The sequence below is a fragment of the Macaca mulatta genome, chromosome 3 (genome assembly GCF_049350105.2).
Source record: "Macaca mulatta isolate MMU2019108-1 chromosome 3, T2T-MMU8v2.0, whole genome shotgun sequence".
In the NCBI taxonomy this organism is placed as follows: domain Eukaryota; kingdom Metazoa; phylum Chordata; class Mammalia; order Primates; family Cercopithecidae; genus Macaca; species Macaca mulatta.
In genome coordinates this window covers 20,558,691-20,581,236 of record NC_133408.1, presented here as the reverse complement: position 1 = coordinate 20,581,236, position 22,546 = coordinate 20,558,691, and the positions used below count along the sequence as shown (strand labels likewise).

Genomic DNA, 22,546 nt, shown 5'->3' with positions numbered 1-22,546 from the left:
TGCTAAAAATCCAAGTGTGTTTCCCTTACTCCAGAGTTTCCTCTGAATTGGAAAGGAAGCTGATCGCCAAGGAAGCTGATCGTCAAGGAAGCGTTCTATAGTGACAGCCACACAGGCGATACAGCTTCCCACAGTGTTGAAGAGAGATGATGCAATGCTCAGGGCGTTCCTTATTCTGTCTAACTCGATTCATTATTTTTATTTTTGTAGTACATTACAGATCAGACTTTGTTACAGATGTGTTTTGTAGTACCTAATATTAATAAATAATCCATGAAACTATAGTGGCTTCAAAAAAAGTCAAAAGGGATGTTGGAGAATTCCTTGAAGCCAGGAGTTCAAAGGCAGCCTGGGCAATATAGGGGAGACCTTGTCTCTACAAAAAGTAAAAAAGTTCTCCAGCCTGGGCGACAGAGCGAGACTCCGTCTCAAAAAAAAAAAAAAAAAAAAAAAGTAAAAAATTTAGCCAGGGATGGTGGCGCATGCCTATGGTCCTAGCTACTGGCAAGGCTGAAGCGGGAGGATCACTTTAGCCCGGGTCTTTGAGGCTGCAGTGAGCTATGATTGCACCACTGCACTCCAGCCTGAGTAACAGAATGAGATCTGTCTAAACAGAAGGTAGTTGGGGATAAATATGTCATCTTACACAAAAAGAGTATGAAATGGGGATATATGAAAGTATTTGAACAAGTTCATTTTAGAGCTGATTAGTGGCAGTGTTAGGCTTAAAAGCCAGGCTTGGCTGGATGCCGTGCTCACGCCTGTAATCCCAGCACTTTGGGAGGCCGAGGCGGGGGGATCACCTGAGGACAGGAGTTCCTGACCAGCCTGGCAGACATGGTGAAACCCCGTCTCTACTAAAAATACAAAAAGTAGCTTGGCTTGGTGGCCCATGCCTCTAATCCCAGCTATTCTGGAGGCCGAGGCAGGAGAATCGCTTGAACCTGGGAGGCAGAGGTTGCAGTGAGCCAAGATTGCGCCATTGCACTCCAGCCTGGGCAACAGAGTTAGACTCTGTCTTAAAAAAAAAAAAAAAAAAAAAAAAAAAAAGGTCAGGCTCTTGACTCCCAATTAGTGCTCTTTTTCACTATGTCCCCAGGCATAAAATCCTGACCCCTGCCAGCCATATGTTGTAGTGGTTAAATGAAATTAAATTCTGGTTATGTCCAGAGTTCAAATGATGCCCAGTAGGGAGTAGGAGTAAGTAAAATAAAGAATAAAGGGTAAGGAAAACTGTTTTGGGTGTTTACCCTTGTTCCTTAGAGCTTGTCTCATCTTAAGAATTAGTATGATGGTCAGTATTGCTGTAGGTCTTCAAACTAAGTTTCACAAGCACTGGTAAACCTAAATATTAGTGCCCTGAGTTTTTAGTGCCTTAGTAAAAGATGATTCTCTTGATATTCCTGATTCCTTTTCTTTACATCCTGCTTGGTATCATTTAAACTCCAGACACTAACCAGCTTTCCTGACTACCATAAGTGAATGCAATTTTCATATAACTCTTACGAAGTATGGCTAGCAGGGTAAAGGAATCTTGTTTTGTTCAGGGCTATCTGCACAGTGCCAACGGCAATGACTGTCATGAAGAAATGTATTTATTGATATCCAAGCATGCTGTCAGAGAAGGGATGTTTTAGTCTGCTCCCAGCAAACAAAATATGTGGTGATATGAATTGATAAGAGCTGTGAAGAAACACAGTAAGGTAAGAAGTTACACAGTAGTGGTGGGAATGCAGAAGATGCCCTCTCGTTCATGTACAGTAGCCACCATCTGGGCAGATGACATTTGACAGAAACCTAAGAGATTCTGGAAGGTGTACTGCTCATTAATAGTGGAAAGTGTTCCAGGCAGAGGAAACAGCATCCTCATACCTGGTGTCATGTTTTTGAAGTGCCAGAAAGTCCATTCTGGTCAGAGCAGAGCAAGAGAAGGGGACAGTGTAGAAAAGACACAGAGGAGGGAAGGGGCCAGATCTTTTAGCACCTTGGAGATTAAAAAACAGTCTTGGGCATTGACTCTAAGTAAGATGGAAGCCATTGGAGGCTATTGATCAAAGGAATGCAATGATCTGATCTAGGTAATAGCCATGGCTTTCCTTGCTTGGTAAGACAAGATTGAGGGGCAAAGAATCCAGAGGTCACGAGAAAACTGCAGTGTTAGTCCAGGCAAGATCTGATGAACACTTGGATTGAGGTCACTGTGGTGAGGGGCACCCAGATGCTGGAGATGTGGTGGAAATAGAACCGACAGGATCTGGTGATGGATGGATGTGGGGTGAGAGAAAATGAGACATGAACCATGACTCTAGAGTTTTGGCTTCAATAGTAGAAAGACTGAGTTGCCATTTACTGAGATGAAGAAAACTGAGGGAGGAGCAAGTTAGGATTAGGGTCATATTGTGTAGGCTTAAACTTGATAAAATATTTTAGTATGTATTATCTCATTTCACCTTCACAACAGTTTTATTAACCGTATGATAATAATTACTAGCATTTCCACTTTACTTTTGAGAAATCTCACGGTAAAGAAATTAGGTGACGATTCAAAGATCACATGTCTAAGCAATCATTGAGCCAAAGCTTGATTACAGATATTCCAGTATGAGATCAATTTTCCTTTTTATAAATCATATAAATTTCTATGGCCTCCCTAGGTAATAACTTTGAACTACTCAAACAAGTCGTTTGTACCATAATATAATCTTGGTCAAACCAATTTTCGAGTGGTTACATTGCATACCATTTGTTGCTGTAATGAATTTCTTCATCTTTTCATGTGAAAAAAATGTGCAGATATTAGTTGTCAACACAAAAATACTTAAAATGCTAAATTTGGCAATTTGAAAAGTGGTTTATAACTTTATATAGATGAGAATATGTACCATAAAGTGTATAAGGTATTACTTTTTAAAAGTAATTTTGTTTCTAATCTGATTCCTGAATTCTCTCTCTCCCTCCTTTCCTTTTCCTTTCTTTCTTTTCTCTGTCCCTCCCTTTTCTTTCTTTCTCTTTCTTTCTTTCTTTTTCTTTCTTTATTTCTTTTTCTTTCTTTTTCTTTTTCTTCTTTCTTTCTTCTCTTTCTCTCTCTTTCTTCTTTCTTTCTTTCTTTCTTTCTTTCTTTCTTTCTTTCCTTCTTTCTGTCTTTCTCTCTCTCTCTCTCTCTCTCTCTCTCTCTCTCTCTCTCTCTTTCTCTCTTTCTCTATTTTTTTTTCAAAGTGACCTGTGCATTCTAGGATTTCAGTTATGGTGTCTGTTCTTCTCTGGCAGTCATCAGCCGTGGAGAATTGACTAACTCCTATATTTGCAGAGTCCATCTCATTTTTAAAACAGAAAGTTGGACTGATCATCTCCAAGGTGTTTAATACCTTTGAAACATATAAAAATGCAGGCTATAATTGGGCATGCAGGGTTTTTGACATAGATGGTCTAACACAATTGGGTGAATAATTATTTCATTAGCAAATAGAATTAGTAATGCCTATTTTAACTCAGAATAAATTTTTCAGCCATATAGTTTCAAATCGCATCAGAGGAAATTTACAGTTTTTACATTAACATTTTAAATTATTTTAATAAATCCTATTGTTAATTTGGTTTGCATATTACTCTCAAATTACAGACAACAGAGCACGTCCATCAAGAATACAGATACCTTTGACTAATAACACTCAGCCTAAGAGTGGTTTGGGAAGAAAAGCAAGCCTGTGTTTTACCAGACTCTAGTCAACCCAGTCATCCTACCTGATAGCATGTTTTATGCCAGAAATTGGTACTTTATAAACTTGAATATTTAAAGCAAAAGTGTAATCTAGGGCCACAAGAGGAAGCAGGAGACAGACACTGCTGTATGTATTTCTTTAGAGAGCAGATATAAACCAGGATACTTCACTAGGATTGTTACCCACACCACTGCCATGAACTTACATTTTGCAAGGAGAAATGTTTTCTTAAGGAAAACACAGTGTAAGGAGAATTTGTTTTTGAAACTACAGTTAAGATCGAAACCAGCCAACCTTATCTAAATTATGTTTTAGGAATAACAATAGATCTGCAACATATCACTAAAGTGGAATGTCACCCACTCTTTCTTTTCAGTTTTCCGACTCTGCCAGCTATTGATTCCCATGGCTACTGCAGTTTATCTGCTTCCAGAGGCGTCATGAGTTACCCCTGAGCAACCAGAGTTTTATTCATCTCCTGTCTCTTCCTTCTCATGTTTAAAATGTGTTTCTAGAGCCACGTTAGACCTCCTTGTACACATAGCTTAGGATGTAATATGAACCCCCCTTTACCAATTTTGCAAGCGTCTAAAGCTTTGTTCAATTCATACAAAGGCAAAGGTTCTATCATTACCTTTTCTTATTAAAGGTTCCAACAATCTTTGTACAGCTGGAGTTGTCTCCTCCACATACCCCGCACTTGTCATACTGCAGCTTTGAGCCGATGATGCTGTCACAGCCAGTTCTCACACACTTCCCCCGGACGCAGACAGAATTGCTGTACGGCCTACATTCAGTGCCGTCGGTCACCTGAATCACGGCAAACACATTAGCAGTGGGAAACGTGTGCGTCAGTATTTGCTCCTTTGGTCAACTAGTAAGGTCTCATTTGTGATTTTTTGAGTTTGATGGACATAGACAGTTCATTGAAAAAAAAAAAAGCCAAAAAACATAGTTTCTGGAAGTATCTAACTGAAAAATCCTTGGCATGTTGCCAGACAGCAGATTACAATAAGCCTAGGTTACACAGTTTCTCTCTTAAGCTTACCTCTGAATGTGTTAGGAGACACAAGGTACTTATCTTCGTTTTTGTATGCATAATACATTCTCACGATACCATCTTGGCTTTTTATGATAGAAAAAAGTGTTTTGGACTTAGGGTTTTGGACTATCATTTGTTTGCAGAACTGAATATAAGCAGGCTTGAGAATGCAAAGATCCTTCTTGTTGCATAGTTGTTATGATAATGACAAATTCGAAAATCTAAACTTGCCATTCAAAACTATGTCATGGTTGGAGAGCATTCCCTATTGTGTGTTGAACTGTCAGACACCGAAATAGAGGCAACCAAATTAGTATAGAAAAAGGAGTCTGGAGAAGTTAGATGAACGGACTTACTGGAAGAGACTGAATATATTTTGAATAAAGGGATTAGTGTATAGTTTAAAAGCTAGTTATAAAACAGTGTGTACATAGATTGTGGCTTGTGCATGTGAGTATAATATATATACACTCACATACATAAATAAGCCTGTAAATTTCATAGGTATGTATATAGAAAACTCTTTTTATACATGTGTGTATGTTGTGAATGTGTGTGTGTGTGAATTGAAGTAGAATATACTTCATCAGGTTAATAGCTCTGTATATGGTGGTATTTTCAGGTGATTTTATGTTTTTACTGCTGTGTAATTTTTTAAATGAAAATGCATTATTTTCTAATAAAAACATGATATTTAAAAAATTACATAAATTGGGCATTAGCTTGTTTTTCAATAACATGTCATAAATATCTGAAGGCCAAGTTTCAGAGGTAATTTTTTTTCTGAGACAGAGTCTCGCTCTCTTACCAGGCTGGAGTGCAGTGGTGTGATCTCAGTTCACTGCAATCTGTGCCTCACGGGTTCAAACGATTCTCCTGCCTCAGCCTCCCGAGTAGTTAGGATTACAGGCATGCACCACCACACCCAGCTAATTTTTGTATTTTTAGTAGAGACGGGGTTTCATCGTGTGAAAGCCCGCCTCGGCTTCCCAAAGTGCTGGGGTTACAGGTGTGAGCCATTGCACTCAGCCATAGGTGATTTTAAATGTAGCAACTGTTTATAAATGTGTAAATTGCTGTATAACACTGACCATAAGAATAAAACTCTGCTATAGATTTAGAAAATGCTCACTTGTGAAAAATAAGTCATGTTTCATACAAATATTATACGTAACTAGAGGGATATTGATTCATATTAAGTGTTCTTGACTTATTCAAAAGCCTCAGGCAAAGGTATATGATCTTGAAACCCATCTCCATGGCTCATGAAAGGAATTCTTAAGTAAATCATGGAAAAATAGAAAAAGTTTTCTTGCCTTGGAGTCTCCTTTACAATGGTGCTTAGGAAACACTAGTTGTTTTTATGGTTACTTTAAAGTTAAGGCCACACTTTGCCTTCCTTGACAGGGAGTTACACCTTTTAAATATAGCTTTTAAAACATTTACTTGTTCTGTTTATAAAATAATTTTTATTCATTGTGTAAAGTTTGAAAATATAGAAGTTATAGAGATGAAAATAAAAACCTTCCAAAATCTAACTGACCCCAAACTAATAGCTGTTTACATCTTGCGTCCGCAGGCTTCGTTCTACCAAATAATTTCCACCAGTACACCCACCGCTTCTGCACAGTTGGTGTGTAGTTACCTTTGGAGAAAATACCACATAGTAGCCAGTGCCCTTGGCTCTGCAGGTCAGCTTGCACACATCCGCTGGCAGGACGCCTGCATATTTGGGAACCCATTCCACAAAAGTTTTGACTCCTTTTGCATCAGACTGATAGCCGTTTTTGGCCTCACACTGTTCATGACGAAATGATTTACCTAGAAAACAAACATGTTACAGTATTATTTGTCAGTTCTGAAACTTAGATCTATTCTTGTGGGTTTAAATAGTTAATTTTAAGGGTAAGATGCAAAATTTTTTTTTCTTTTTGCACAGTCTCTTTACTCAATAGTACTGATGGATTTTATCCATAGATAGAGTTCAAAATGGTGATTCTTTATTCCAGTTCTCTGAATACTCTGTTGCTTATAATAATAACTTAAAAATCACATATATGGATGGGCATGGTGGTTCATGCCTGTAATCCCAGCACTTTGTGAGGTTGAGGTGGGCAGATCACAAGGTCAGGAGTTCGAGACCAGTCTGACCAACACAGTAATACTCCATCTCTACTAAAAATACAATAAATAAATAAATAAATAGCAAGCCAAGTGTGGTGATGTGCACCTGTAATCCCAGCTACTCAGGAGGCTGAGGCAGGAGAATCGTGTGAACCCAGGAGGCGGAGGCTGCAGTGAGCCAAGAATGTGCCGTTGCACTCCAACCTGGGCAACAGTGCAAGACTCCGTCTCAAAAAAAAATAAAATTCACATACGTGTTTGTTATTGATCTGCATATTGGTGGAACTGCGCAGTTTAAGATTAATATTATTTCCCCAGCCTCCTGTATTAATTATTGCTAGAATACAAATGACATGTAGCATGTGATGGTTGCTGACACTTGGGAGCAGCGTACCATTGGGCGGGCAGGGCATGAGACCGCAGGAGCGGTAGATGGCTCTCTTCCCTGTGCAGTAGCGTCCGTTGTTTCTGGGAGCAGGGTTATTACAGTGACGATAGGCAAACTGCACTCCTCCTCCACATGAGCGAGAACACTGGCCCCAGGATCCCCAAGACCCCCAGTTGCCATGGCTTGATGTCTGAAAATAGAAGATATTTTAACTCAGATGAGAGAAAAACAATCAAAATGTGCATTTGGAAATCACTTGCTTTTAACGACAAAGTAGAAACTTTGTCACAGACACAGTTATATTTTCACTGAATTTAACATGATCATGCTTTGGAAATGCAATACATTTCCAGTGTTAAGCAATCCATCTTTTCTACCACCCCCACTCCAGCACTAGAAGATCTGAAAGCGTCATCCTAAGTACTGAGCACACCACAAAGATTACCTCCTGGTTTCTATGGGCCATTGTAAATTATGTCTTCTGATTTGGTCCATCTCTGTTAATATCACTGAAGCATGGTAACTTTTTGTCCACTCTGATCTTGGATCTTTATTGAAACGTATAATGCTGAAGGATCTGCATGGAACTGGTCATTATTTGTGTTTGCATCTGTTTAGCAGTAAAACTCTGCGGTCCCTTTGTTGACAACCCACATCCTGTCTGTGACCGACTCCGTGACGTACATAAATGTACCGGACCCAACTTGGTTTAATTCCTAATTAGATGTGACAGATACTGAAGTGCGCTCACGGCATACATGCAGACACACCCCTTAGGGAAGGAAGAGCCCTTTTATGGCAACCCGAGTCTATTTCTCTGGAGACATTCCGGGAGGGAGCTTAGAGATTCCGAAAGGAAGAATCTGATCAGCTGCTTTGCTGAGGGAATCTGTGAATTGCCTCTGGCTGACTGTGTCAGGTTATCTGATGGTGCATGGCTGGGTGATGCCCCGGAAAGATACAGGCAATGGGCACATGATAATTCTCTTCTAGGAACTTTGCAAATCTTGTGGGTTGAGAGCGAGCACCTATTTTACTCAGGTCTTGAAAATTAACAGGGCAGTTGCTGATCTGAAGTGGACTGTGTATATGGTGGCAGATGTGTTTTCCCGGAGCAGCCATAAGTTACTTTAGCTCCTAAATTTAGATGAACTTATTGTCAAGGGGAAAAAAGTGACCATTTGGAGCTCACCAAATATGTACAAGGACCACATGTATCAGCTCTGCTATTACCTCCTTACTGAATTTAAATACTTATATTCTGATAACTTCAGCCAGAGAAGTTTGAAAGTAAACTTTCCAAAGGCAATGAATAGGCTCCTGCCTGGGGTCTCAATTAGACAGAATCTGAGTTACATGAGTATTTGTTAAAAGATGTAAACTGCAAAGAAATCCCTGGTATCTGCATTTTCCCCAGTAAATCTCGGATCACTGAGAATGGCTACTGCGAGTAAAAGAAGCCGTAAATAAATCTCAAAATGAAAAGTTTTTAAATCAGAAAATAAAACCTTCTGAGGACAGTGACCATACCCATCACAAGAATGCACTTCACTTCTTGGGCCTCCAGGCCCTGACTGATGAGAAAATCACTTACTGAATAATATTTTTTCTTGGTTTTGTCCACACATTTGCCCTGCAGGCAGATTCTCCCCTTTCCACAAGGCGTCCCTTCCACAGCAGGCAGTTTCTTGGTAAGACAGACCATCTGGCCCTGGCGGACCACGGCACACCACAGGCGAGCGCAGACATCCATGCCGGGACACACGGAGTACTCGGGCCCGAATGTCAGGTTACACTGCTGAGTGGCATCATAGGTCTGTCCTGGGAGTTCTTCGGGGCCCAGGATCTGCTTTCGTGGTTGGTCCAGCAAACAGTTACCTACAAGAATATCTGAGATTGACCACGGCTCTGTGTTTAGATTTCAAACCGCTAAAGTCATGGATCTAAAAATAAAATGCCCTGGCTGGTGTTGGAGCACGAGGCACCTACGGATCTGCAGTGTAATGCTCTGGAGAGGGACTCCACGGGGACAAGGCTGGGCGCCTCCTCCGACGCACAATACCCTCCAGGGTTCTCAGGAGTGATACGCTCCGGAGTGTCTGTGACAATAGAGGTGAGGTTGGCAGGGGTGTGATGAAATAAAATGATTTTGTAATGATTACTTGTGAAAATAGCCGTTGTGCTAAGGCGCTAAATGAAATTGGGATGGACCTAGAGGAAATTAGATGGTGAATTTTAATAATAATAATAATGATAATGAAACATTGACTACTTCGAGAAACAGAGTTTGCCTTTGGCACTCTATTTGTATAACCCATTACCCATTTCTAACTCACCCCTTCCCCATGTGCCTATCACATGTCTCCTTTCCACTAATTCCATAAATAATAGCCAAGCTGGATCCTCATTCATTCTTAGTCACTCGACAAGCATTTGTTCGGCACCTACAATGTTCTAGAAAACACACTAGGTATCTGAAATACAGAAAAATGACCCAGATCTACCTTTGAAGGCCTCCCAATAAAGTCAAGGAGATAAAGTATTTCTCCCAGACTGATAAAAATTTTAATAAAAAGCTTTCAAGATTCACAGAACAAAGGAGCAGTGAAAAAAGAAAAAATAGTCTTTGATCATTTAGGATTAGGCTAGTCTTTATACTCTTCTCTTTGTATCTATTTAATGGAATTGGTATTTGTTGAGTATTTGGAGCGTATCTGCTGAAGCAAGGTGGGCATCTCATTGCATCATGTATGAGGGTGTACAGGCAGAGGGGTGAGATGGGGGATTCATAGAAGCTGGAACATGGACGATGAGAATCCAAAACCTTAAATGTGCTTCCTCGTCCTCTCCTTCCCCTCCCTGCAAAAGCTTCCTTAAGAATCCCTGTCCAGTGAGTTAACATCATTAATTTTCTTTTGTCACACACACGTGCATGCACATTGTCCATCTGTTTCTGTATTTTTCTGTTTACTTGATTTTAGGATTTACACAATTATTATAATAGCAATTAAAAATAACAAATATGTGTTACACACACTATTCTCCATTCTTTACACGTATGAGCTCATTTAATCCTCACCACAGCCCCATCAGGCAGGTTCTAGTGCATATTTTATTTATGCTACAGATAAGGAAACTGAGGCCCGTAAGAGGCAGACCAGTTACCCAAGGTCACACAGCTGTTATGGTTTCATGCTCGGAGCCTGCCCTCCTCTTCTGATGCCAGATGGCTTCTGTTAGCATGTGAGTAGCTGCCTGATTGTATTGCTGAAGGGCAGCCATGTGTAAGGATCCTTTAAGCAGTGGATATTGAGCTTAATGGAAGAAACACCCGGTCTGAAGTCTTACTCTGGTGAAACACTAAATGGTTGAATGCTGCTGGCTAAGTTAGCTAACCTCGCCTTAATTTATTTTCAAGATCTGCATAATGCTTCTCTTCTCACTGTGATACTGTACATGTGAAATTACCTAACAAAGAGATTAAGGGTGACCAGAAAAATACAAAGCAATGGTAGTTCTATCCCAGCATATTTCACAGTCTTTTAGATGTATTACAGTTATTCTTTTTATTCAACAAAAAGTCATATTCAAATCCTTATGCACCACTGAGAAATCGAATATTCAGCACATTTTCAGTATACCATAAATTTTTAAGGACTGCATTCAAATTTCTTCAAAGTGAATACCTTAGAATTTGTCAATCTGTGTTGGGGGCATTATATGAAAATGAATAAAGAGCAAAGTTCCTGTTAAACTTCTGAGCCAGAATGTTTGGAGAGGTAAAGCTTCTTAAGGCAAGCCAGGAAAAGCATTAAAAATAAGTATCCAGCCAAAGAGAACTTTGGGAGAAAAACACCAAGTTAAAAGAAAAACATCAACATCAAGTCAGTAGGAAAGAATGATAGTAAAAGCTCACTAAGCTCTGTTTATAAGACAGAGTGCGATTAGGGCTTCAGAACCCCACGAAAAACATTATCTTCATTGCAGAATCAAAAAAGAAGTACTGTGTACACCAGGAGATGCCTGGCAGATTGCTGATGTTAGAAGACTGTCAACAAATCTCTGAGTCTGCAAGAATGTTTTCCAGTTCTTCAAAAGTGCTGTTTTAAGAAACTTTTTTTTTTTTTTAAGTTTTACTAAAAAGCACAGACTATAGGACTGGGTAACTAAATATTAGTTAGGAAATCTTTACCATGTACGCATTCACAAGGCATGGATCTACCTCATTTTTCTGGAGTCAAAATAACTCACCACCTGACTATGCATACACAGTCACTGACACCTGTTCTACCTCACTAGTAGATGACAAGTGAAAAGAAATGTGTAATGCAAACAATTTGAAATTGGCTTCCAATAAGGAGACTTCAAGATGTGGCATCTCTTTGAAAAGCTTAACTTAGAAGTATAAGTTTTAAAAATAAGTAACACTTTAGCTTTCCATTAAAAATAAGATGTATCAGCTCTATAATTTTCCCTTAGAGGTCATACATGTGGAGATGACCTTTTCTTGCTTAAAATGAAATAACTTATTTCAGAATTGCAATTAATGTGTTGTGCCAACATTCTCAGTACTAGGATTTGTAGCTGCATCAATTTCTGTTTATGCCAAAGTATATATGATTTCATTTTTACATTGAATTACATCCTTTTGCAACACAATAGGTACAAGCATCTCTACCAAATGACAGAATGATGGCAAGAAACAATAACACAAATCAATACAGAGTCTAAGTCTGAATCTCACAGTATAAAATGTTTAAAATCTAAGTAATAACAGATTGGATATACATTTTTCTATGTTTAAAAAATGTATACAGTTTGGGGAAGGAGTAAAAAGGGAAACTGATCAACCTTTCAGTATCATTTCTAGTGACCTCTGGAAGCATCCAACCTACTGCTGATGTTTTTCTTAACCTATTTTACTTTTATTCTCAACCACTTCTTCACATCTACTTCACATATGTTTTAATTCATCGTAGTCTGAAATTTGATCTGGGCCTTGCTGCGAACATTTTGTGTTTGGTCTGTTCTACAAATTGGCAAGTTTCTTCTTCTCTCCTTCCCTCCCTCTCTCCTTTCCTTCCTTCTTCCTTTTTTTCTTTTGTTTTAACATTGTGTATATGTAAATAGATAGACTATAAAATAAAGTCAAGCCGGGTGCGGTGGCTCATGCCTGTAATCCCAGCACTTTGGGAGGCCGAGGCGGGCGGATCACCTGAGGTCAGGAGTTCACGACCAGCCTGGCCAACATGGTGAAACCCTAGCTCTACTAAAAATGCAAAAATTAGCTGGGCATGGTGGCGGGCACCTGTAGTCGGGAGGCTACTCGGGAGGCTGAGGTAGAAGAATCACTTGAACCCGGGAGGCTGAGGTTGCAGTGAGCCAAGATCACGCCATTGCACTCCAGCCTGGGCAACAAAGAGCGAAATTCCATCTCAAAAAAAAAAAAAAAAAAAAAGAAAGAAAGAAAGAAAAGAAAGTCAATAGGAATGTGTGCATATTGCATATATGTTTTACCATTCATGTTAAACTAAATGCTTAAAATAAGACAAAAAAATAAAAAGTAAAACGCTGTGATTTGAGATGAACCAGTAAGAAAACGTGTTGGCAGAATTCCACTAAAGGTGATGGAAGGAATGCCATGCCTCCAGGAAATGTAACAGAAAAATCTCTAGTTTTGTATATCTGACTTATAGTACTATTTGTCTCTCATATTAATGGTGAACCAAAATTATCAGAGTTGTTGTTCTTTTTTGTTGTTGTTGTTGTTGTTGTTGTTTTTGATGGAGTCTAGCTCTGTTGCCCAGACTGGAGTGCAGTGGCACGATCTCGGCTCACTGCAACCTTCATCTCCCGGGTTCAAGCAATTCTCCTGCCTCAGCCTCCTGAGTAGCTGGGATTACAGGGGTGCGCCACCCATGCCCAGCTGATTTTTGTATTTTTAGTAGAGACGGTGTTTCATCACGTTGGCCAGGCTGGTTTCAAACTCCTGACCTCAGGTGATCCGCCCACCTTGGCCTCCCAAAGTGCTGGGATTACAGGGCTTGAGCCACCATGCCTGGTCTCAAAGTTGTTGTTCTTTATTATTTTCAATTTTTTCTTCCCTATTTCTAGCACTACAATTATTTCCACCTTCTCTTCCTTTTCAATACTCAGGTATGAAATTGAGCATGACCCAAATATTCATGATCTAGGAGAAATCAATTAATGTTCCTAATGAAACTCATCCAAAGAAGCCTAACACCACTGCTTACAATCTCCCTTTGCTTCCTTTCTTCATCTCACGACCCTTGGCCCTCTGCTTTTAGGTCTTTCCTTGAATGTCTAACGTTAAAATATAAATGGGTACATTTGCCTGCTCTTTGATCACTCATTTTGGACCCAGTGATATAAGAATGAACAAGAGCACTTCCAAAAACCAGACAATTGTTGTCAAAAAGTAATTCAAGGGGTCTGGGTGTGAAGCTGTTAGATGCATTAGGTATACTGTTTAGCAGATGTAATGGCAAGGAAATTAAATTAAAGATTCCCTGTGATAGAGGATAAAGGAATGTTTTTAAAAATAAAAGTCACCGTGGCCTTAAACTATATGTCTTATTTGCACACTCTATTAAAGAGCGTATTTAGTATGAAAATCAAGATACAACCATAGTGTTGGCTTTGAATTTTATTAACTCCACCTTAAAAACTGATGTTAAGCTCTCCTGGCTGGCTTTATAGTCTATACTTAACAAAAGATTCAGAGAACTGGTTTTCCAAGATCATTTTATGTGCAAATTTCTGTGTTCAGTAAGTGGCTGTAAACTTAGCTCTTTACACTACATGACGAATTTTCAAAACCATCTATAGATTTTCCTTAGCAACCTATGTTGTGAGTGTTCTTGAGCTGTATCTACATAAGTGGTGGCCTTTCTCATCATCTGGCACCATGGACTCAGGGATACAGCAGGCACAGCTATCTTTTCTGGACTCCAGGTTAGTAAGCATTTGAGAAAGGAAATTCAATAACCTGCTTTCACTGCACAATTTCTTTGCCAGTGCTTACCTTTATTTTTGAGGATCATACTCCTAGCCAGCTTGCCTAGAGCTAGCTTGTATAAACACTGCAGAATGTCTACAAGTATCTTGGCCAAGGTTGGGAGTAGGGGGGTCCCATGAGACATGGCTTCTCCTTTTCTGAATCACAAATCTGCAGACACAGTGACTTTAGAGTGAGCACACACTGGTTTTTCAACCATAACCTAATTGCTGCATATTTCTTGTTGGAGCTAAATCAGGAAACACTCAGTACTAATGAATTTACATTTGGCAGTGGACAAGTGCTACAAATGTCCAGCTACTTATGGCTAATAATTTTAAAAATAAATCAAATGCTTTGAATTTAATTTTACTCTCTGACCTCATTTCTCCAGTATTACTGAAGGTGAGAGGGGGAGGGATAAGATATTAGACATAAATGGAATACCCATTTATAATGTACTCTTTAGGTACCATTAAAAAATTGTATATGTGTTGTGAGATTACCTGCTTAAAAAATAGCAATTGCTTTTCTGCCTTTATAGGGGCCACAGTTTAACTTTCCTAAATAATTGAAAATCATTTTTTTCTGTGTGTCAGTTATTGTATCATGCTGAAATATAGCACTAACTTGAGGGACCGTGTTGGTGAGATAGGGGTTTTGACCTTTAGAAAATGGTACTAGACCACTGTGCCTTTCATGTTCTCAGGCTGCTGTTTACAGCTTTTCTCTTATTGTCAAATAATATCATTTCTTCCTGTCTAAAGTCTCCCTCACCCCTCATGACTATTTTATTGCTTAAAAAATTGAGTGGCCTAGAAAATTAGAACAGAAAAATGGTAGAACTGTAAAATATGAATAAATGGGCTCTGAGTGGAAGCCTGCGTATCTTCCTACGGGTAAAGTTGAAAGGTTTTATAATAGAGTTTTGTGACATCGTTTAGTCTTCTAACAAAGATGCATCTGTTTGTTATTCTATCATCTTGGGCTTTGACTGTCTTCTTAGTTCTCTCCTATGCTCTTCAGTTGAAATGTTAGAACCTCAATCATCTCTAAAGTGGGTTTAGTAGTTTCTTTCTTTCTTTTTTTTTCTTTGAGACAGAGTCTCGCTCTGTCCTCCAGGCTGGAGTGCAGTGGTGTGACCTTGGCTCACTGCAAGCTCTGCCTCCCGAGTTCACGCCATTCTCCTGCCTCAGCCTCCCGAGTAGCTGGGACTACAGGCGCCGCCACCATGCCCCGCTAATTTTTTTGTATTTTTAGTAGAGACGGGGTTTCACCATGTTAGCCAGGATGGTCTGGATCTCCTGACCTTGTGATCCGCCTGCCTCGGCCTCCCAAAGTGCTGGGATTACAGGCGTGAGCCACCGCGCCCGGCCGGGTTTAGTAGTTTCTATGGTCACACTTTCACTTACATTGACTTAAGTCAGCTTTTTGGTTACAATTTAAAAGTTATTAAGTTATTTCAATTCATCTTTAAATAATAGCACTACAGGGAGTATCACTGTTTCAATTCTGAATCTGAGTATGCTCTTTTGAAACGAAATAAGATATAACTGAGCTTTGTCATTGTGCCACACTGCTTTTCTTTGGTTTTTGTTATTCTGAAATCACTTTATTCACGTTATAAGCTACTGATAAAATAGGATTATTTTTATCCAAACAAAAGGCTGCCTAACCAAACCAACATATTCAAAAGTGAGAAAGTCTAGATTGGAGGAAATAAATTAAATAAGTAAACTATAAGCATTTTCTGTTCAATGAATTTTGGTAACTGAATTTATTTAATATATATGAGAAATTTAGATACATTTTTATTAGTGCAAATGAATAAGATCTATTTCTATTAAAAGTATGTCCTTAATTGTTCTCTATCTTGAGTCCTTTGGAACAGAAACAGAGACATAAAAATATGTAAATTTGTTATAAAATCTTTAAAAAATCAGAGCATGGACTCCTTTAAATATAGAATTAATGTTAAAAAAATGAAGACAATGCCGAAAGCATATTTACTGCATAGAAATTAAGATCACAAATTCCATAAACATGAAATAAATGAATCATTTCAAAATTAGGAACAAAATTCTCCCCAGCATTGTAATTAGCTGACCTAATACTTGCACAGGGAAAAAAATTTGGTCTCATTTTAGCCATAAGTATTTGCTGCCTTAGCAACTAAATCCATTCATTTAGTGATTCAAGGTTTAGCTCAACTTCTTGGAATGTGTAACGTGTGATTTTGAAATAAAATATTAATGTTATTTTATTTTCAGAAAACCTGAAAAGAAGTAAAACAGAAAAGCAATATTATGAGTGGAGACTTAAGATTCCACCCAAGAAGGACTTTATGAGACATTGACCTGATCAACATAGATAGGATGATAATAAGGTAACATTTACTTTAGGACTTTATGGGCATTTAATCCACAATGTAAACTGAGCTAAACATAAAATTACCATTGTATTATTGGTCTAAAAGAAAAGCTTCATACACTAATTCTTATTGTTGTTTCCAAGTCTTTAAATTATTGAGATATTTTTTTCAGCTAAAAAAGAACTTTTTTTTTTTGTATCGAGATATATTTTAAACCAAGTTGGACCCAGATTGCTTTTTCAAAATGAGACATACAAATATATAGTAATAGGCGGCTAAATCTTTACCTGTTCACCACTAATGGAGCAAGAATGAGTTAATGAACATATTTTGGCTCCATGGTATCAGAGAACTGTGCAGCCTTTATGTCTGAAATAATTTGAATTTTTCAATTGTTCTGGTATTATGTAGCCACAATTCAAAACAGTCAACATACTAAAAAGTTATGGGACATTAAGTCATAAACTTTGTGGAAGTGGGAAAAAGACAGTTTTCATAGATGATTCAACTTTGAACCCTATATAATGAGATAATTTTGTAGAAAACTATTATGATCAATAATTTCTGTCACATTCAATTTAACTACTGGTTTTAGAAACACAAATTTTAAGAGAACACAAAATAAATGAGAATATGTCCATTTCTGTAAGATAGGAAATTTCAGCTACATAATGTCTGAAGATTTTTTACAATGCCAATGCATCTATCCTCCTGTGTTTTTATTATTTTAAAGTACTAAAGAATGCTAGGAAATTTGCAACAGCTTGTTTCAAAGATTACTTAGGGGTCGGAATTTATTATTTCTAAAAATTGTAACTTCCTCAGTATTTTAATATAATTTACAGCACTAATCCTAGTCTTATAGAATTTAATAAAATATGCTGTGCTCCTGAATTGTATTGAAAGGATAAAGCCAAGAGTTTCTTTTGAAGTTCTTAAAGTGTTTTCCCATCATTGAGATTGCTTTTCTATTTCTGTTCTGCAGTTTTTACTCTGCTTTCAGGAGAATCTGCTATCAGGATAAAACCAAATTCTTCTAGTCAGTGCAAATCTAGAAAGCTTCCTCTTCTAGGTTTATGTTGCCATAAAGAGAATCCAGTAGAATTGTCACCTACACCTTAACTGCACCCCTATAATAGGCATGTAACAAATAATTCTGAGAGTCATATTAATAGCAGGGAAACCAAGATGTCTGCCAAAGTTCTCACAGGAAGCTAGTGGTAACAGAAGGAATAAAAGCCAGACTTTCAGGGCACTAGCTAGGCATTCTGTGTGGTCTTCCACACTGCTTCTCCTTTGAACTTTTTCAATTCAAAAGCCAAAATACCATAGCTAAAATGCCACCAAGGACGTTGGCAGTACATACCCACATATGATCAATTTCCTTGGTCTTTCTTCTGACATTATCCAAACAACTATTGTCTTAGAGGGCAAGGTGAATATTATGAGGATATAATGAAGTCAAACTCCTAAGAATCCCATATTTTGTTTCTCAGCCTGTGTTCTAAATGATACCTACCATGGCCATCATCCAGGAATTCTGTGATGGTGGCTGAAGTGCATTTGGACCAGGGCTTAGACGCATCAATACTGGTAAGGATGGAGGACATTAAGCGCTTATCTTCTGTGGAACCAAAGGTCTCTTCACAGAATTTGGAATCGTCATGGGAGAGGCCAAGTAGATGTCCTAAGGGAGAGAATAGAGGAAGTGTAAATAATCCGTGATTGTGTATTTCTTTTTTTCCATGACTATTATGCTAGGGCTTGATTTTTTTTCCTAATTGTAGATGAGTTCACTTTAACTGCTTTCTCACCCAGAGACGGGACCTCCGGGGAAATAACAGTTGCATGGAGTTAGTGTAGCAGTTGCTTTTGCTGAACATTTCGATGGAAACTGAAAAACTAAAGAGTAGATGTTCCCATAATTCATCTGGATCACATATGCTTAATGACATGTGGAAACAAAGCCTTATTTAGAATTAGAGTTTGCGAGACAATTGTGGGATTATGTCATAGCCCTCACCACATATCATTTGGATTGTCTAATTTTCTGCCTTCTCTGATCAAGCCCCATGAGATCAAAGTGCATTTGCTCCCATATACTGTTGAAACCTCTGTATTGAACTTAGTGCTGTGCAAGTTGCAAACACTTAATAGATGGTTTTTGAATGTCAGTGACTTATTTTCTTAGTCAAGTAAATAGGTGGCTAATAAAAGGGAGGACTAGGGGAGACAAAGAAAGATAAGTGAAATGAGGAACTTTCCTGTTTCATGCACAACTAAGCTTGCTTCATCCGTTCATTTCTTTTGGTGATTTAGAGAGTTATGAGTTTACTGTTGTCACAAACATACAGCTTATTTTGAAAACATACCCATTTACATTTTAAAATGTCTAAAATACCAATAACATGGAGTTTGAGAGCTTGAAGAAAGGACACCTGGGTTTCCCCAGTGATTGCTGTGATTGTTCAAAACCACTCAGCCAGGTAATATTTGCGCTTAAGCCTCTCAAACATGTTCTCTGCAGTTCCAGTCAAGCTAGATATTATTTTACAGAGCCCATAATCACATTCTTATAATCCAAGTAAATTGCTTTTTATTACATAAGATCAATTTTCATGCAGTCTAAGGATAAAATGATATTCCCCAACAAATTTACAATGCTATTTAAAACATCTAGGACAGTAGTTTGAGCAATTACATACTCTAAAAAGTAGACAGCAAATCATCCTAGGGTAGTGTTTTTAACAAAGCTTTCTAGAATCATACACAAACCACTAAAACAAATGCAGGAAACACTGTAGCAAATTGGTGACTACATTCTCCTTGGGTTCTTGAATGCCAAAAGCAGAAAACTTTGGCCATTCTAGCAACAGAGTCCAGTGTGCACCAATAAAACCCAACAGAGATGAAATCTTTCACTTTAGATTCCGACTACTTTGGGCCAACTTGTTAAATCACCAACACCTCATAACAAAATTGTCCACTGAGCAACTGATTGCTGTTACGGATGAAAATAAATGGTTAGGGCTTGGTGACCTTCCAAGTCTCCACATTTTTATGTTATTTATTCAGATATTTACTTCAACAGTACTTACTAGGCTAACATGTTTTCTCTGGGAAGTTCTCCCACCATCACTTAACATTTTGTTTGTTCAGTAGCATAAATGTGCATTATAGTCTATACATAAAGTATGTCCCAACTAACTTGCAAAGGAAATTAGCAGTGGCTCATCTAATTTTTGAGTGGTTTGTTAAGCTTTTCAAGAAACTCACAGCTCACAGAAAAAAAAAAGAAAAGAAAAGAAAACCAGAATCTTTCATTCATATATTATTAGAAACGACTTAAAGTTACTTAGTACATGAAATACTTGTTGATAATGCACTCTACACTTCCTGAACTTTTCCGAGATAGAAGATTTATCAGTTAACACTGAGGGATATGGGTGGAAATTTCACACTTGAGTTTTTTCCTCTGGCATAAGAGAGAAGAAAAGTGTCCCCAAGTGACCTCTGCAACATAATATTTATTTGAATCCAGGTTTTATACTTAAAAACTGTGACTTATGCATTCTACTTCATATGATATTTATATTTATTTAATGGAGTAATTGTCTTTTCCTCCAAATCTATATAAATACATAGCACTTTCCATATGCCTTTTTATTATTGTATCAAGAGATTTTCACTTCATTTGGAGGGTAGATTTTAGAATTCTGATTTAAAATATAGGAAACATGGCAGACACGAAATTCACTTTGAGGGGCCTGAGAAAGTACCTACATTTTGTCTTTCAAACTGAGAGATGAAACATATAATTTTAAAGGGTTCAATTATGTAAGCAAGTCAATTTAATTTTTAAATATTTTGGCATCATTTATGAATCTTTCGGAATGCTTGTTAATATAATATTATGACTTTTATGCTCCCCAAATGGACTCATTTTACACTGAAACTTAATTGCCACTGAAGATGCATAAAAGAAATTATACTGGAAAAGACTGCCATTCAAGCATGAACACATCTTCGTTTCACCTCAGCAAGGGGATGTGAATTTTGTAAGATCTCCAAAAGTCAGGCCGAAGCAGACTGCTTAGAGTCAACAGAAAGAGATGGTCTCTTTTGAGGGCGAATGAACATTCTGTCCTCCATGAAGAAAGCCTGTCAGCTGTCTGGGAGAGGCATGCTCTCTCAAGGGCAGCGAGAGTCCTGCGCAATGTGAAGAACACTTAAGCACCCAAAGTTAACAGGCAGCCAGTTCCAGCATAGCTGGAACCAGGGCATGGCGAAAGAACCATGTGACTTCCCTTCAGGAGCTGGACAGGATATGAAAGGGAAGATCAATGTGAGAGATGTTTGGATGCTCTTCAGGAAAGACGTGACACACATTTTAAAGGCTGCAAACAGCCAAAGGAGTGGTATTTTCTAATTCGAGCCCTCCAATCGATTACGCTAAGACATTTACTGTTAGTTGAAATCAGCCTTGAAAAAGCAAAAGTATACAAAAGTATAAGCAATTTTAAAGGAGTGCTCACGGTAAAGATGGCACGCTATGATACTGAAAGCTAACTTACTAGAGAAAATCCAGAATCCAGGGAATTTAAAATACAATGTCACAGCTGACAACTGGGTATTTCAAGTAGGGATTGTGGAGGGGAATTGGAAAAGCTAATGGCTTTGAAGACATCTGCCTTTTCAGGAAGAGGTTGTTCATAAATCATTCACAGAGATGTTTAAAATGAATGGTGTGGTTTGGAGATTAAGCATTTCTTGGACAAGCAGACCCCAGGAGCATTAGCAGCAGAGAGGATTAGATATCCCTGTCCCAGAGAGTAAAAAACAGCACACGAAGAATATAAAAGAGTGTGGAGAAAATGTGTACAATGCCAAAACTAATTTGTTGTTTACATCAAATTGTATTACATGATGAGTTTTTAAAGCAATACAGAGCAAACAGAGTTAGTTGCGGGTGAGGTTTTAGAGGAGGCAGGGGATGAAATTGAGATATCCACATAGAATGGCAATCCTTACCCTTGGAGAAGGGAAAGATTTCTTTTTGGAGAGTCAGAGTGCTGCAAGGGAAGGGTGGGGAGGACTCAAAGCCATTTTGACAAAGATTTGAGAAAGCTCCCTCAGTAAAATAGGACGTGAAACTCCTAGGGAGACAAAAGGCAGAGGTGGGTTCAGAGGTAACTATCTGCTGTCAGGATTTAAAGCAGAGGTAGTGAAGTCTTGCTTTAGGGAAGAGTTAGTATTTGTGTTTAGGACCATTTATAATCAGCAGACATGCAAAAGATCGAAAAGCAGCTTGCCTGAGCAATTTTGTTTACAATACTATCTTTCTCAGTTATCCTTAATTCTTGATGATGTAATTGGAAGCCTTTCACCTAAAACCCTGAGGCAATTAAGGACCAAACACACTTGTGTAATAGATGCCCTTATTAATGGCCTCTGTATTTATATGCTAAATAAGGTTTTAACTGGGTAGGGGAGACAGAAGCCAGAGTGAAATTCAGAGAATAATGCAACCGTCTAATCCACGAGTATTTTCCAAGTGGTGCATGCTTCAGAACTGTATTTTTTTTTTTTTTTTTTTTTGAGATGGTGTTTCTCTCTTGTTGTCCAGGCTGGAGTGCAATGGCAAGATGTCAGCTCACTGCAATCTCCACCTCCCGGGTTCGAGCGATTCTCCTGCCTCAGCCTTCTGAGTAACTGCCGTAACAGGTGCACACCACCATTCCCAGTTAACTTTTTGCATTTTCAGTAAAGACGGGGTTTCACCATGTTGGCCGGGCTGGTTTCGAACTCCTGATCTCAGTTGATCCACCTGTCTTGGCCTCCCAAAGTGCTGGGATTACAGGTGTGAGCCACCGTGCCCGGCCAG

At 38.5% G+C, this 22,546-nt stretch overlaps 1 protein-coding gene across 3 annotated transcripts in view; it reads right to left on the bottom strand.

Moving 5' to 3' along the window:
* Positions 1-22,546, bottom strand: part of ADAMTS5 (ADAM metallopeptidase with thrombospondin type 1 motif 5) — a 51,027-nt gene that overhangs the window by 8,086 nt on the left and 20,395 nt on the right. For all 3 annotated transcript variants that reach the window (XM_028845389.2, XM_028845390.2, XM_077997925.1), the window contains 5 exons: positions 18,182-18,349; positions 8,868-9,151; positions 7,280-7,463; positions 6,407-6,582; positions 4,354-4,529 (listed from right to left, as the gene is read on the bottom strand). In XM_028845389.2, the coding sequence (XP_028701222.1) occupies positions 4,354-4,529; positions 6,407-6,582; positions 7,280-7,463; positions 8,868-9,151; positions 18,182-18,349 (988 nt within the window). The remainder of the gene's footprint in view (positions 1-4,353; positions 4,530-6,406; positions 6,583-7,279; positions 7,464-8,867; positions 9,152-18,181; positions 18,350-22,546) is intronic.